This window comes from Musca vetustissima, unplaced genomic scaffold, assembly GCF_032173495.1.
Source record: "Musca vetustissima isolate MV318-11 ecotype Yass unplaced genomic scaffold, APGP_CSIRO_Mvet_v1 utg20432, whole genome shotgun sequence".
NCBI classification, from domain to species: domain Eukaryota; kingdom Metazoa; phylum Arthropoda; class Insecta; order Diptera; family Muscidae; genus Musca; species Musca vetustissima.
In genome coordinates this window covers 33710-49873 of record NW_026880861.1, presented here as the reverse complement: position 1 = coordinate 49873, position 16164 = coordinate 33710, and the positions used below count along the sequence as shown (strand labels likewise).

Below are 16164 nucleotides of genomic sequence, written 5' to 3'. Positions count from 1 at the left end.
AGAGATTTTGTCCAAATTGCAACATAACCTCAAAAATGCCTAGCCTCTAAATAAGTAAATTGCTAACGGTATTTTTTTATAACTACAACTTATTTTTTCAGGTTTCGGTTGTTCGGGGACCTATAGTGAAATTTTCTCAAGAATATTTTTTCCATTGACCTCAAAGCCCTATTGATAGGTTTTGTGAGAGATTTTGTCAAAATAGCAACATAACCTCACAAAATGCCTACCCTCTAAATATATAAATTTCTAACGGCATTTTTTATATATAAATATAACCTTTAGAGGTTTCTGTTGTTCGGGGACCTATAGTGAAATTTTCTCTAGAATATTGTTTCCATTGACATGAAGTCTCTAAAATGAGGTTTTGTGGGAGATTTTGTCAAAATTGCAACATAACCTCAAAAATGCCTGGCATCTAAGTATATAAATTTTTAACGGTAGTTTTTATATATAAATATCAGTTTTCTGGATTTCTGTTGTTCGGGCACCTATACTGAAATTTTCTCTAGAATATTTTTTCCATTGACACCAAAGCTCTAAAGAAAGGGTTTGTGGGAGATTTGGTCAAAATTGCAACATAACCTAAAAAATGCCTGCAACATAACCTCAAAAATGCCTGCCTTTTTATAACCAAGCCTTATTTATGATTATTTTTTAGAATTTATTTTTAAACATGATTAAAAAGTATTTATTTTTATTTATGAATTTAATTTTTATTCTCTCAATCTAATTTTTTTCTCTCTCCCATCTCTCTCTTTTCAGAGCATAATAGCCATAATCTGCCTCATTGACGACTACAATGAGTAAACGCAAGAAACTATAGAGCCAGAAAGACGAAGAGAACAATTATTTACAACAACAACAGAACGAACAATAATTACAACAACAACAATTCTCCAAATTTCATTACTTCACATCCCAAAGAAAAATCCCTTTTCCCTTCCATTTAAAAAGGAAAATGGTCTTCAATTTGCTGTTCATAACCACGGTGATAAAATCCACCTTCGGTGTGGTCACAACAGGCCTGTGGCTAATACCTCTACTCCTGGCCACCATTACCTATTACCGTTATGACCAGGTGGATCCCGAGTCTAGGGTATTCGATCAACCGAATTTATATCCGGAATATGATTTTATTGTTGTGGGTGCGGGGTCGGCAGGAGCTGTGGTCGCCAATCGTTTGAGTGAGGTACGCAAATGGAAGGTGCTGCTGCTCGAAGCTGGTCCTGATGAAAATGAAATATCCGATGTTCCCTCCTTGGCAGCCTACTTGCAGCTGAGTAAACTCGATTGGCAATATAAGACAGAGTCGTCGAATAAATCCTGTTTGGGTATGAATAATAATCGCTGCAATTGGCCAAGGGGTAAGGTACTGGGTGGTTCGAGTGTCCTGAATTATATGTTATATGTAAGGGGTAATCGCCATGACTATGATCACTGGGAGGCTTTGGGCAATGAGGGTTGGGGTTATGATAATGTTTTGCATTATTTTAAGAAATCGGAAGATAATCGTAACCCATATTTAAGTAATAATCCGTATCATGGTAAGGGAGGGTATTTGACGGTGCAGGAGTCTCCTTGGCATACACCCTTGGTGGCGGCATTTGTAGAGGCCGGCACGGAGATTGGTTATGAAAATCGTGATATTAATGGGGAATTGCAGACCGGGTTTATGATGGCCCAGGGTACGATTAGGAGGGGTTCGAGATGCAGTACCGCCAAGGCTTTTTTGAGGCCCATAAAATATCGTAAAAATTTCCATATGTCATTGAATTCTCAGGCCACAAAGGTGTTGATTGATGAGGCCACGATGCGTGTCAAGGGGGTGGAATTTGTTAAAAATGGCAAGGTGCAAAGGGTCTATGCGAAAAGGGAGGTAATACTCTCGGCAGGGGCCATTAATACGCCACAGCTGATGATGTTGTCGGGTATTGGCCCCCGGCAGCATTTGGAGGATTTGGGTATCAAGGTATTGCAGGATTTGCCGGTGGGTGAAAATATGCAGGATCATGTGGGTATGGGCGGGTTGACTTTTTTGGTTGACAAACCCGTTTCCATTGTCCAGGATCGATTTAATCCCACGGGTATTACCATGCAATATGTGTTGAGGGAAAGAGGACCCATGACCACCTTGGGTGGTGTGGAAGGATTGGCTTTTGTCCACACGCCCTATTCTAATCGCTCGCTGGATTGGCCGGATATACAGTTTCACATGGCCCCGGCTAGCATAAATTCGGATAATGGAGCCAGGGTAAAGAAGGTTATGGGTTTGAAGGAGTCTCTCTATCAGGAGGTCTATCAACCCATTGCCAATAAGGATGCATGGAGCATAATTCCGTTGTTACTGAGACCTAGGTCTAGGGGTTGGGTTAGGCTAAGGTCGGCAAATCCCTTTGCCTACCCTTTGATCAATGCCAATTATTTTGATGATCCTTTGGATGTTAAGGTTTTGGTTGAGGGTGCCAAAATCGCGTTGCGAGTGGCTGAGGCTAAGGTCTTCAAACAATTTGGTTCGCGGCTGTGGACTAAGTCCCTGCCGAATTGCAAACAACATAAATTTATGTCGGATGCCTATATTGAGTGTCACATTCGCACCATTTCCATGACCATATATCATCCATGTGGTACAGCAAAAATGGGTCCAGCCTGGGATCAGGAAGCTGTGGTGGATCCTAGGTTAAGGGTATATGGCATAAGGGGTTTGAGGGTCATCGATGCCAGTATTATGCCCACTATAAGTAGTGGAAATACCAATGCACCGGTCATTATGATTGGTGAGAAGGGAGCGGATTTGATCAAAGAGGATTGGTTCCACAATCCGGAATATAAAAAGGTGAATGCCAAGAGATAGAGGGAGGGTGGGAGAAACAAATTTCTTAGATATTTTTTCAAGGGAAAATAAATACCTCCTTCGTTATTTAAAGGCTGTTCATAACCAACCTCAGGCCAAAATCATATTTTTCAGGGGGCTCAAATTTTTGTACCTTACCATGTAGTCGTATTGTGTATGTTGCCATGTGTATAATATAATTAATTATATTATTTTGTTATAAAAAAATTAAAAAAATATATAATTAATAATTTATTATAAGCTGGCTTAGTCATTTGTTTTAATTGTTGTTATAATTTATTTGTATTAAAAAAAAATTAAAAATATTTTTTTTATTATTAATAATTTATTGTGTATAATATATATAATTTAAAAATATATTTACGTCATTGTAATAATTATTATTTTTTCTAGAATATGTCATTAGATTTATTTTCAAACCAAACTGGCTAATTTATTATATTGGAATTCCTAAATTAAAAAAAAAATGAAACGAAACAAAAGCTATTGTAAATTTAGAGTATAGACTATAAATAATTTAATGTATATAATTTAAATAAAAAAATTTAAAAAATAAAATAAATAAAAAATTCAAAATAAAAGAATGTATTTAATATTTATTTCTTTAATATATTTAAGGCTTGGCTTTTTTAAATAATTTTTTTCTGAGGCCTAACCAAGGCGTGGATTTTTTAAATAATTTTTTTCCGAGGCCTAACCAAGACGTGGATTTTTTAAATAATTTTTTTTTGAGGCCTAACCAAGTCGTGCATTTTTTAAATAATTTTTTCTGAGGCCTAACCAAGGCGTGGATTTTTTAAATAATTTTTTTCTGAGGTGTAACCAAGGCGTGGATTTTTTAAATAATTTTTTTCTGAGGCCTAACCAAGGCGTGGATTTTTTAAATAATTTTTTTCCGAGGCCTAACCAAGACGTGGATTTTTTAAATAATTTTTTTCTGAGGCCTAACCAAGGCGTGGATTTTTTAAATAATTTTTTTCTGAGCCCTAACCAAGGCGTGGATTTTTTAAATGATTGTTTTCTGAGGCCTAACCAAGGTGTGGATTTTTTAAATAATTTTTTTCTGAGGCTTAACCAAGGCGTGGATTTCTTTAAGGCGTGGATTTTTAAATAATTTTATTTTTGATGCTACCACAAGGTGTGGATTTTTTAAATAATTTTTTTCTGAGGCCTAACCAAGGCGTGGATTTTTTAAATAATTTTTTTTTGAGGCCTAACCAAGTCGTGCATTTTTTAAATAATTTTTTCTGAGGCCTAACCAAGGCGTGGATTTTTTAAATAATTTTTTTCTGAGGCCTAACCAAGGCGTGGATTTTTTAAATAATTTTTTTCTGAGCCCTAACCAAGGCGTGGATTTTTTAAATGATTGTTTTCTGAGGCCTAACCAAGGTGTGGATTTTTTAAATAATTTTTTTCTGAGGCTTAACCAAGGCGTGGATTTCTTTAAGGCGTGGATTTTTAAATAATTTTATTTTTGATGCTACCACAAGGTGTGGATTTTTTAAATAATTTTTTTCTGAGGCCTAACCAAGGCGTGGATTTCTGAAATAATTTTTTTCTGAGGCCTCACCAAGGCTTGGATTTTTTAAATAATTTTTTTCTGAGGCCTAACCAAGGCGTGGATTTTTTAAATAATTTTTTTCCGAGGCCTAACCAAGGTGTGGATTTTTTAAATAATTTTTTTTCTGAGGCCTAACCAAGGCGTGGATTTTTTAAATAATTTTTTTTCTGAGGCCTAACCAAGGCGTGGATTTTTTAAATAATTTTTTTCTGAGGCCTAACCAAGGTGTGGATTTTTTAAATGATTTTTTTCTGAGGCCTAACCAAGGCGTGGATTTTTTAAATAATTTTTTTTTCTGAGGCCTAACCAAGGCGTGGATTTTTTAAATAATTTTTTTTTCTGAGGCCTCACCAAGGCGTGGATTTTTTAAATAATTTTTTTCTGAGGCCTAACAAAAACGTGGATTTTTTAAATAATTTTTTTCTGAGGCCTAACCAAGGCGTGGATTTTTTAAATAATTTGTTTCTGAGGCCTAACCAAGGCGTGGATTTTTTTAATAATTTGTTTCTGAAATATTTAAAAAATACAAGCGTTTTTTTAAATTATTATTTTTAAAATCACTTAGAAAAAAAATTATTTAAAAAATCCAAGCAGAAAAAAATATTTAAACCAGTAAGGAAAGCAGTAAAGACGGACTGGGCCGACTATATGATACCCTTCACCACTATGGGTATATTGCACATATATATCCTTACAATTGTATGTCAATGTTCCCTCGAAGGAACATACTCATGTCTTTCTGCAACCTATGATAAATTTCATTTCATTCGGGAAGATTTAGAGTCGTATACGTACCATTGGACAAATTTATGAAAAAAATTGCTAGACCTCATTCATTACACTTGTGCCAAATTTCGTGCAAATCGAAAGATATTTACAGACTTTGGTGCATCATATACCTCAAATCGGACGAAAATATATATGGGAGCTATACCTAAATCTGAACCGATTTTCACGAAACTTGACACACGTCATTTTAGACCTAAGTCATTACGCTGTGCCAAATTTTGTGCAAATCGAATGATATATAGGGACTTTGGTACACCATTTACTTTATATCGGACGAAAATATATATGGGAGCTATATCTAAATCTGAACCGATTTATCCCAATTTCAATAGGGTTCGTTCATGGGCCAAATGAATGAGCTGTGCCAAATTTCATCCAATTCGAATAATAATTGCGACCTGTACTTTGTGAAGTGTGATGAAGGGTATAGAAATCCACGCCTTGTGGTAGCCTCAGAACATATCCTTATTACAGCTTTCCTGTTCCAAAAATAGTCCGCTAAAATCTACCAGTCATTGACCCGTTCTCCGGATTTTATTACTTAATTAATTTATATTGACATTAAATTTTTTATTATATAACAAAAGTGGCAATTAAAAATATTTTTCATTTTTTTTTTTTTTTTCTTTTTTGTAAGAAATACGCACTGGCAAACGTTAGGGTGGATCAATACAAAAAATATTCTTCATGTAAAAAAATCGAAAATCTACACGTCTATATTTTTATTTTCTACAGAAAAAAATTCGACAGACCCTCATTCTATAGACAAAAATTCCTCAGACCCTTAGGTCTGTATTTTTTCTATAAAAAAAATCCTCAGTCCCTCAAGTCGGATTTTTTTAATTCTTATTCCCATAATAGGGACTTTGGGACATAATTTTCTTAACAAGAATTTCGAATTTCTGATATTTTTTATTAAAATTTTTTATTAAACTTTTTCACAATTTTCCACAATCTTGTTTAATCATGTCCGCTGCCTTTTCGGCAATCATAAAAACCGGTCCATTGGGATGTCCGGCAATAATGTTCGGCATAATGCTGGCATCTACCACCCTGAGACCTTGTATACCATAAACCTTGAGTCGAGGATCAACTACTGCCTCCCGATCCCATGCGGGACCCATTTTTGCCGTTCCCGATTGATGATAAATTGTAAAGCTCAAATGGCGTACATAACACTCCAAATATTCCGGAGAGGTAATGTTCTGATAATTCTGGCAGCCTGGTATTTTTTGTTGTAAAAATTGCGCCTTCAGATTTTTCATTGTAGGTGTCTGCATTAAATTCAGAGCTCTTTCTATGCCACGTAGAAGGATTTTGATGTCTCTTGGATCCTTGAGAAAATTCGGATAGATGAGGGGTGGCTTTTTTGGATCTCGGCTGGCCAAGAGAATTCTTCCCTTACTATGGGGCCGAAGCAGCTTCACAAATATCATAAAAACATTGCTTTTGTCTCTGATGGCCTTGCCATATAAGGCCTGTAGGACATCGGTACGAATACCCAAACTTTGTGAAATCCTTGGATTGGCATACAAGGCACCACTGCTGAGAAACCATTCAATATCTGGCCAACCATGGGGATTTTGCGGATGTTCTAGATCATAAAATGCCAAGGCCTCTACCCCACCAGGGAGGTTCAGGGGACTTAGGCCAGTTTCGAAATTTGTTGATAAACTTAAATTGAGGAAATCTGAAAGTCTGAGGGTTTTTAGTTGACTAACAAAATTCAAACCCGCAGCCAGGTGGTCCTGTAAATTATAACCCACTGGCAGATCCATTAGAGGTCTTATACCCATTTCCTGTAAATGCGACTTGGGCCCCACCCCAGATAACATCAGCAGTTGAGGGGTATTTATGGCCCCTGCGGAGGATATGACCTCCTTGCGCGCTCTGATTTCAAATGTCTGGCCTTGACTTTCAAATCTTACCCCATATGCCGTTTTTGTTTCAGGATCTATAAGAATCTTGGTGACATGACTATATTTCTTTATATGTAAATTCCGACGTTTCCCCTTTAGCGGATAAAGATAGGCCCGGTTGGAACTCCAACGATAACGTTGATCGGTGGTGGTCTGCAAGAAGGACACCCCAATCTGCTGCCGGCCATTATAGTCCACATAGGGCAAACCATCCTCCCAGGTAGCCTTGACAAAAGCCTTGGCCACTGGAGAACGATATTTAATATAGGAAATTTTCACTGGACCACCATGGCCCCTATACTCCTCGTCCTCATCCGGGATCATAGAATTTTCCAATTTCTTAAAATATGGCAACACTTCGCGATAACTCCATCCCTGGTTTCCCATCCGTGACCACTGATCGTAATCCCAACGACTACCTCGGGTGTAAATCATATAATTTAATACCGATGATCCGCCCATAACCTTGCCACGAGTAAAATGACATCTCCTCCCCGCCATGGCCAGGCAGTACTCCTGCGAAGGTTGTGTGAGATAATTCCAATCGACATAAGGATTACCCTGCCATAAATGGGCCTTGAGAGGTATATCCATGGGTAGGAGTTCTGGGCCACCAGCTTCCAGTAGTAATACCGACCATTTGGGAATTTCCGATAATCGTGCCGCCAAGGCACAGCCTGCTGTCCCCGCACCCACCACAATGAAATCGTATTCCGGTAGGAGCTGTACTTTGTTATCCAGATTTTCTAAATTTAATCTCTCCTGGCCATCCTTGAGGAAGTTGTAGAGAAATGTCAACAGATTGGAGGATTGATGTTGGGACTTTAAAGGGTGACTTTGGAGAAGCAGTAAGTAAACCGAAAATCGAAGCAGCTGGACGTTCGACAACATTAGGCTGATAATTTCGAAGGTGAACTGAATGATTATTTTTAAAATGTCTTTAAGTAATGATATTTTTGAGTATTAAAGGTAATGACTTTGACCCATTTGACCCCAAAATGACAACACATTAGGGAGGTTAACAACAAAAGTAAAAATGTTTGGAACTATGGTGGCTTCAGAAAAAAATTATTTAAAAAATCCACGCCTATGGTGGCTTCAGAAAAAATTTTTTTACAAAATCCACGCCTATGGTGGCTTCAGAAAAAAATTATTTAAAAAATCCACGCCTATGGTGGCTTCAGAAAAAAATTATTTAAAAAAATCCACGCCTATGGTAGCTTCAGAAAAAAATTATTTAAAAAATCCACGCCTATGGTGGCTTCAGAAAAAAATTATTTAAAAAATCCACGCCTATGGTGGCTTCAGAAAAAAATTATTTAAAAAATCCACGCCTATGGTAGCTTCAGAAAAAAATTATTTAAAAAAATCCACGCCTATAAGAGGTCCTTAAATGTATTTAAAAAAAAAAAATCCACGCCTATGGTGGCTTCAGAAAAAAATTATTTAAAAAATCCACGCCTATGGTGGCTTCAGAAAAAAATTATTTAAAAAAATCCACGTCTATGGTAGCTTCAGAAAAAAATTATTTAAAAAAATCCACGCCTATGGTAGCTTCAGAAAAAAATTATTTAAAAAATCCACGCCTATGGTGGCTTCAGAAAAAAATTATTTAAAAAATCCACGCCTATGGTGGCTTCAGAAAAAAATTATTTAAAAAAATCCACGTCTATGGTGGCTTCAGAAAAAAATTATTTAAAAAAATCCACGCCTATGGTAGCTTCAGAAAAAAATTATTTAAAAAATCCACGCCTATGGTGGCTTCAGAAAAAAATTATTTAAAAAATCCACGCCTATGGTGGCTTCAGAAAAAAATTATTTAAAAAATCCACGCCTATGGTGGCTTCAGAAAAAAATTATTTAAAAAAATCCACGTCTATGGTAGCTTCAGAAAAAAATTATTTAAAAAAATCCACGCCTATGGTGGCTTCAGAAAAAATTTTTTTACGAAATCCACGCCTATGGTAGCTTCAGAAAAAAATTATTTAAAAAAATCCACGCCTATGGTAGCTTCAGAAAAAAATTATTTAAAAAATCCACGCCTATGGTGGCTTCAGAAAAAAATTATTTAAAAAAATCCACGTCTATGGTAGCTTCAGAAAAAAATTATTTAAAAAAATCCACGTCTATGGTAGCTTCAGAAAAAAATTATTTAAAAAATCCACGCCTATGGTGGCTTCAAAAAAAAATTATTTAAAAAATCCACGCCTATGGTGGCTTCAGAAAAAAATTATTTAAAAAATCCACGCCTATGGTGGCTTCAGAAAAAATTTATTTAAAAAATCCACGCCTATGGTAGCTTCAGAAAAACATTATTTAAAAAAATCCACGCCTATGGTGGCTTCAGAAAAAAATTATTTAAAAAAATCCACGCCTATGGTAGCTTCAGAAAAAAATTATTTAAAAAAATCCACGCCTATGGTGGCTTCAGAAAAAAATTATTTAAACAATCCACGCCTATGGTGGCTTCAGAAAAAAATTATTTAAAAAAATCCACGCCTATGGTGGCTTCAGAAAAAAATTATTTAAAAAATCCACGCCTATGGTGGCTTCAGAAAAAAATTATTTAAAAAAATCCACGCCTATGGTGGCTTCAGAAAAAAATTATTTAAAAAATCCACGCCTATGGTGGCTTCAGAAAAAAATTATTTAAAAAAATCCACGCCTATGGTGGCTTCAGAAAAAAATTATTTAAAAAATCCACGCCTATGGTGGCTTCAGAAAAAAATTATTTAAAAAAATCCACGCCTATGGTGGCTTCAGAAAAAAATTATTTAAAAAAATCCACGCCTATGGTGGCTTCAGAAAAAAATTATTTAAAAAATCCACGCCTATGGTGGCTTCAGAAAAAAATTATTTAAAAAATCCACGCCTACGGTAGCTTCGAAAAAATATATTTTAAAAAATCCACGCCTACGGTAGCTTCGAAAAAATATATTTTAAAAAATCCACGCCCATGGTGGCTTTCAAAAAATATTTTTTTTAATCCAAGCCTGCGGATTTTGAATTTATAGAATATTTGTTTATAATCGTAGTGGAATTTTTTCTGTCATCTCGGAACTTCTTTTGTTCTGCTAAAAAAAATCAAAATTTGATTCTAGTTTCAAGTTCGCCAGGCCTTATACCGGTCACTAGTATTTTTGTTGTTGGCATACATAATTAGGCCAGTAGTCTTTTGGCTTGTTTCTTGACCTTTTGTTCTGTGTGTGTGTTGGCCTATTATGCCGAAGATGTTCTTCGGAGGCATGAATAAATTAATAGATTTATTCGATTATTAAAAAAAATAGGAACAACAATAAAAACATATTTTTTTCTTGTCGAAGATAATATTTCTGGTCTATGGAATCGGGTTTGTGGAATGAGGAAATAAGTACGCCTTTACATGATGGCCAAGAATTTACCAGGTTAGCTAATTTTTATCCACAGAATCAGTATCATTTCGAACTTAGAAGTAGCTACAAAATGCGAAAATCGCAACGGAGTTTGGTGTTAATTTTTTCGATTGGAATTTTATTAGTGTGCAGTGAATCATGTGGCGCCCAACGTTTGACCACCAATGTTTTGAAATATTTCATTGAAGTTCTGCAGCATGGAGCCGAAGATGCCACTACCAATGAGTATCGTGACAATGACATACAGCTATTGGATGAATATGATTTTATTATTGCTGGGGCGGGTACGGGTGGCTGTACCCTGGCCTCAAGGCTGTCGGAGATAGGTTCATGGAAAATTCTTCTCTTGGAGGCTGGTGGTCCCGAATATTTACCCTTGGATTTACCTATTGCGGCAAATATTCTTCAACTAAGTCCCGATATTAACTGGGCCTATCGTACAGAGCCCTCAAATGCCTATTGTCTGGGTTTGAAAGATAATCGCTGCAACTTCCCCAGGGGTAAAATAATGGGTGGCAGTTCGGTGCTAAATTACATGATGTACACTCGTGGTAATCGTCGGGATTATGATACCTGGGCGGCAATGGGTAATGCAGGCTGGAGCTATCAGGATGTCCTGCCATATTTTAAAAAATTGGAAGGCTCCATTATACCCGATGCTGAAGAGGAGTATGTGGGTCGCAATGGTCCCGTCATGGTGTCCTATGCCAAATGGCATACCCAACTGAGTGAGGCGTTTGTGGCAGCGGTGCAGGAGAATGGTTACGATTATTTGGATTATAATGGCCGGCGCCAGGTGGGTGTACAATATGCCCAGACCACAACGGATCAAACACATCGTTGGAGTGCCAATCGGGCCTATCTCTATCCCATTAAAGATAAGCGGCCCAATTTGCATATCAAAAAATATGCCCATGTTCGGAAGTTCCTGATTGATCCGGAGACGAAAAGGGCCTATGGTGTGGAGTTTGAGTCTCGAGGCAAGATTTACAAAGTGAGGGCCCGCAAAGAGGTCATATCCTCCGCTGGAGCAATAAATACCCCTCAACTGCTGATGTTATCCGGTGTGGGTCCAGCCAAACATTTACGCCAGGTGGGCATAAAACCCATTGTCGATTTAGCAGTAGGCTATAATTTGCAGGACCATATTGCCCCACCCGTCAATGTGGTGGCCAATGTTAGTAGCATCAAATTACCTGACCTATTTGACTCCGATAATTTCCTGGCTCTACAGACCATGAACAGCTCTTTGTCGGTGGCGGGAGGCCTCGAAGTCATTGCCTTTTATGATCTTGATCATCCCAACGATCCAGATGGCTGGCCAGACATAGAATTTATTGTGGCCGATTCTTCATATCATGAAAATCCCTTTTTGGCCCGGGCAGCTGGTATCAGACAGGATATCTTTGATGATCTCTACACCGAAGCCATTGAACAGGATCTCAATGTCTTTGCCATTGTCTCCATGCAAATGCAGCCACGTAGCAAGGGGCGCATTCTACTGCGCAGCAAGGACCCCAAGGTATATCCTCTCATCTATGCCAATTATCTACACGACCCCTATGACCTGGATATTGTGGTGCGAGGTATTGAAAAAATCATTGAACTTCTCGATGAACCCTCAATGCGTAAGGTGAATGCTACGCTACTGAATAGTAGCATAAAACCATGTCGGAAATATGGTCACATACGCTCCAGGCCCTATTTGGAATGTTATGTCAGATATTTGACCACCACCATTTATCATCAATCGGGTACGGCGAAAATGGGACCAAGTTCCGATAGAGAAGCGGTGGTGGATAATCGCTTGCGGGTCCATGGTATACCAAATTTACGAGTGGTAGATGCCAGTATTATGCCGAAGCTGATTGCGGGACATCCAAATGGACCGGTTTATATGATTGCCGAAAAGGCAGCTGATATGATCAAGCAGGATTATGGTGTGCTGTGAACCGGAACCCACCATCCCGCAGAGGTTATATGAAGTATTATTTTATTTGTTAATTAGTTTGTAATAAGCATTTTTATTGTTGTTTATTTTTAAAAAAATTAAAATAATATTTTTTAAGAACAAAAAATTAGAAATAAAAAAAAATAATTATTATAAGAAAATAAATTTTTTTGCCGGAAAAAGTCTTTTTACTGAAATATCTTGAAGCGTGTTCGAAACCATAGGCTTGGATTTTTCAAAAAAAAAAAAAAATATATTTTTTGAAAGCCACAATTGGCCTGGATTTTTTTTTAAAAAATATTCTATTTTTTGAAAGCCACAATTGGGCGTGGATTAAAAAAAAATAATTTTAATTTAAAAAAAATATTTTTGGAACTAATACCTTAACTGATTCAAAGACGAAGGAGAACTATGGGAATATTTTTTTTCTTTCAATAAAAATATATTATTGACACCTACAAAATAATTTACGATCATATTTTTTAATAAAAACAAACATGTTTTTTTATACCTTCAACATCGCGTTCTTACCCCTCCCCTTCATTTCATTCATGTAACCATTTGAACCGGTTTTTTACAATAGTTTGAATTTATGTAATGTTGTGATGGAGCGTAGTGGGTCAAAAGAAGATTATGCTATGACCTTGTTGTTGTTACAACTTCCTATTTCTATGATGATTCAGTTCATTGAACTGCCTCGCTCGATGTGTGTTAGTGTGTGAGATTATAGAGATCTAAATTACATTTTGACACAATAAAACGCCGAACTTCCGATTTGTTTACACCAACCATAATTTATTGTAACAACTTTTACAAGAACTTGTTGGTGTTGTTTTTGTTGTTGTCACACTTAACCATTGAGATGATTCATTTGCTGCTCCATCAATGGCTGATGAATGGCTGGCTACTTTGATGCTTTGACGTTTGTGTCTTAAGTCTTTTGTTTGTGTGTATGAGTGTCTGTGGTATACAAAAGTTGTTGTAATGGTTTTACAAAGAAATAAGATAATGAAAGAGCTACGATAAGTATCGATATAAGTTTTTTGATAATTTTTCTGCATAGGAAAATTATCGATAAATATTTTTCTGTATTGGAAAATTATCGACAATAATTATTCGGTATGGAACAATTATCGATTATAAATGTTCAGTATAAAAAAATAATTTAAAAAAAATAGACAAATTATCGATCCACAGATTATCCACACAGAAAAATTATACATATTTTTTGCATAGAAAAATTATCGATATTAATTTTTTGCAAAGATAAAGTATCGATAATTTTTTGCATAGAAAAATTATCGACAACATTTTTTTTTTTTTTTTTTTGGATAGAAAAATTATCGATAATATTTTTTTCGTATAGAAAAAAATTGATAATAATTTTTCCGTATAGAAAAATTATCTATAATTTTTTGGAAAAATTATTATATTTTTATCGATATTAATTTTTCTGCAAAGATAAATTATCGATAAAAAACTGTTCTGTATAGAAAAATTATCGATAAATATTTTTCGGTACCAAAAAAAAAAAAAATTATCGATAATAATTTTTATGTATACAAAAATTTTCTATAATAATTTTTCGATACAAAAAAAAATATCGATAATTTTTTTCTGTTTTTCCGAAAAGTTATCGATAATAATGTTTGGTATCAAAATAATATGGATAATTTTTCCATATAGAAAAATTATCGATAATAATTTTTCAATGCAAAAAAATTATCGATAAAAATTTTTTCGTATAGAAAACTGATCGATAATCATTTTTCCGTATAAAAAAGTATCGATAATAATTTTTCCGTATAAAAAAAGTATCGATAATAATTTTTCCGTATAGAAAAATTATCGATAATAATTTTTCAATATAGAAAAATTATCGATAATAATTTTTCAATGCAAATAAATTTTCGATAATAAATATCCCATATAGAAAAATTATCGATAATAATTTTTCAATGCAAATAAATTTTCGATAATAAATATCCCATATAGAAAAATTATCGATAATAATTTTTCAATGCAAAAAATTATCGATAATAATTTTTCAATGCAAAAAATTATCGATAATAATTTTTCAATGCAAAGAATTATCGATAATAATTTTTATGTATACAACAATTATCTATCGATACAAAAACAAATATCGATAATTGTTTTTCTGTTTTTCCGAAAAGTTATAGATAATAATTTTTGGTATCGAAATAATATGGATAATAATTTTTCCATATAGAAAAATTATTGATAATAATTTTTTTTTTTTGCAAAGATATATTATCGATAATAATTTTTGTGCATAGTAAAATTATCGACCCAATTTGTTTGGATAGAAAAATGATCGATAATAATTTTTTTGTTTGGATAGAAAAATGATCGATAAAAATATTTTGGCATAGAAAAATTATCGATAAAAATATTTTGGCATAGAAAAATTATCGATAATAAGTTTTCCATGTAGAAAAATTATCGATATTAATTTCATATTATCGATAACAGTTTTTGGGTATCAAAAATTATTGATAATAAATGTTTCGTAGAGAAAAATTATCGATAATAATTTTTCCATATAATAATTATTTTTCCATATAATTATCGATAAAAAGTTTTCCGTATAGAAAAATTATCGATATAAATTTTTTGTGCAAATATAAATTATCGACAATTTTTTTTTTGGCATTGAAAACTGTCGATAATAATATTTTTGCATAGAAAAATTATCGATAATAACATTTTTGAATGGAAAAATTATCGATAATAATTTTTCTGTAAAGAAAAAGTATCGATCATAATGTTTCTGTAAAGAAAAAGTATCGATAATAATTTTTCTGTAAAGAAAAAGTATCGATCATAATGTTTCTGTAAAGAAAAAGTATCGATAATAATTTCTCTGTAAAGAAAAAGTATCGATAATAATTTTTCTGTAAAGAAAAAGTATTGATAATAACTTTTCCAGAAAGAAAAATCATCGATATTAATTTCAAATTATCGGTTTTACCGGATAGAAAAATATCGATTATAATTTTTTATCGATATAATATTTTTTTTGGTATAGAAAAATTATCGATAATACTTTTTGGGTACAAAAAATTATCGATAATTATGTTTACTTATTGAAAACTTATCGATAATAGATTTTTCGTAAATAAAAATTATCGATAATAATTTTTCTTTAAAGAAAAATTACCGATATTAATTTTTGCTTAAAAGAACATTGTCGATAATAAAGTTTGTGTTGCAAATATAATTTTTCTGCATTGAAAAATTATCGATAATTTAAAAAAAAAATAAATAAAATATTTTATATCCAAAACATATGAATAATAATTTTCTGTATAAAAAAAAATATCGACAATATTTTTCCGTAAAGGTAAATTTATACAAAAAACAAAATAAAACTATCGATAATAATTTTTCAGTATGAAAAAAAATTATCGATAATAATTTTTCTGCATATAAAACTGATCGATAAAACTTTTTCCGTTTATATTTTTTAGAATCGAAAAATTGTCGATAGTTATTTTTCTGCATGGGAAAATTATCTGAATCGATAAAATTGTTATCGATAATTTTTTGTTATCGAAAATTAAAAAAATCGATTTCGTTTCTTTTTTCGCTTTATTTCACAATTTCCAAATAAATATTAATTTAAAAACAAATAATAATTTTAAAAATAGCTTTTTCTTCCTCCCCAAAAGCTT

The 16164-nt window shown here is 33.8% G+C and overlaps 3 protein-coding genes across 3 annotated transcripts; 2 read left to right on the top strand and 1 right to left on the bottom strand.

The window, feature by feature from the left end:
* The first annotated feature begins 961 nt into the window (after nt 1-961).
* On the top strand, nt 962-2854 carry LOC133326743 (glucose dehydrogenase [FAD, quinone]). Its single transcript, XM_061535352.1, has one exon. The coding sequence runs from the start codon at nt 962-964 to the stop codon at nt 2852-2854; it is 1893 nt and encodes a 630-aa protein (XP_061391336.1).
* Nucleotides 2855-6142: 3288 nt separating this feature from the next.
* LOC133326742 (glucose dehydrogenase [FAD, quinone]-like) lies at nt 6143-8014 on the bottom strand. The gene has a single exon (XM_061535351.1). The coding sequence runs from the start codon at nt 8012-8014 to the stop codon at nt 6143-6145; it is 1872 nt and encodes a 623-aa protein (XP_061391335.1).
* Nucleotides 8015-10508: 2494 nt separating this feature from the next.
* Nucleotides 10509-12466, top strand: LOC133326741 (glucose dehydrogenase [FAD, quinone]-like). The gene is made up of 2 exons (XM_061535350.1): nt 10509-10527; nt 10641-12466. The coding sequence occupies exons 1-2, from the start codon at nt 10509-10511 to the stop codon at nt 12464-12466; spliced, it is 1845 nt and encodes a 614-aa protein (XP_061391334.1).
* Nucleotides 12467-16164: the final 3698 nt, after the last annotated feature.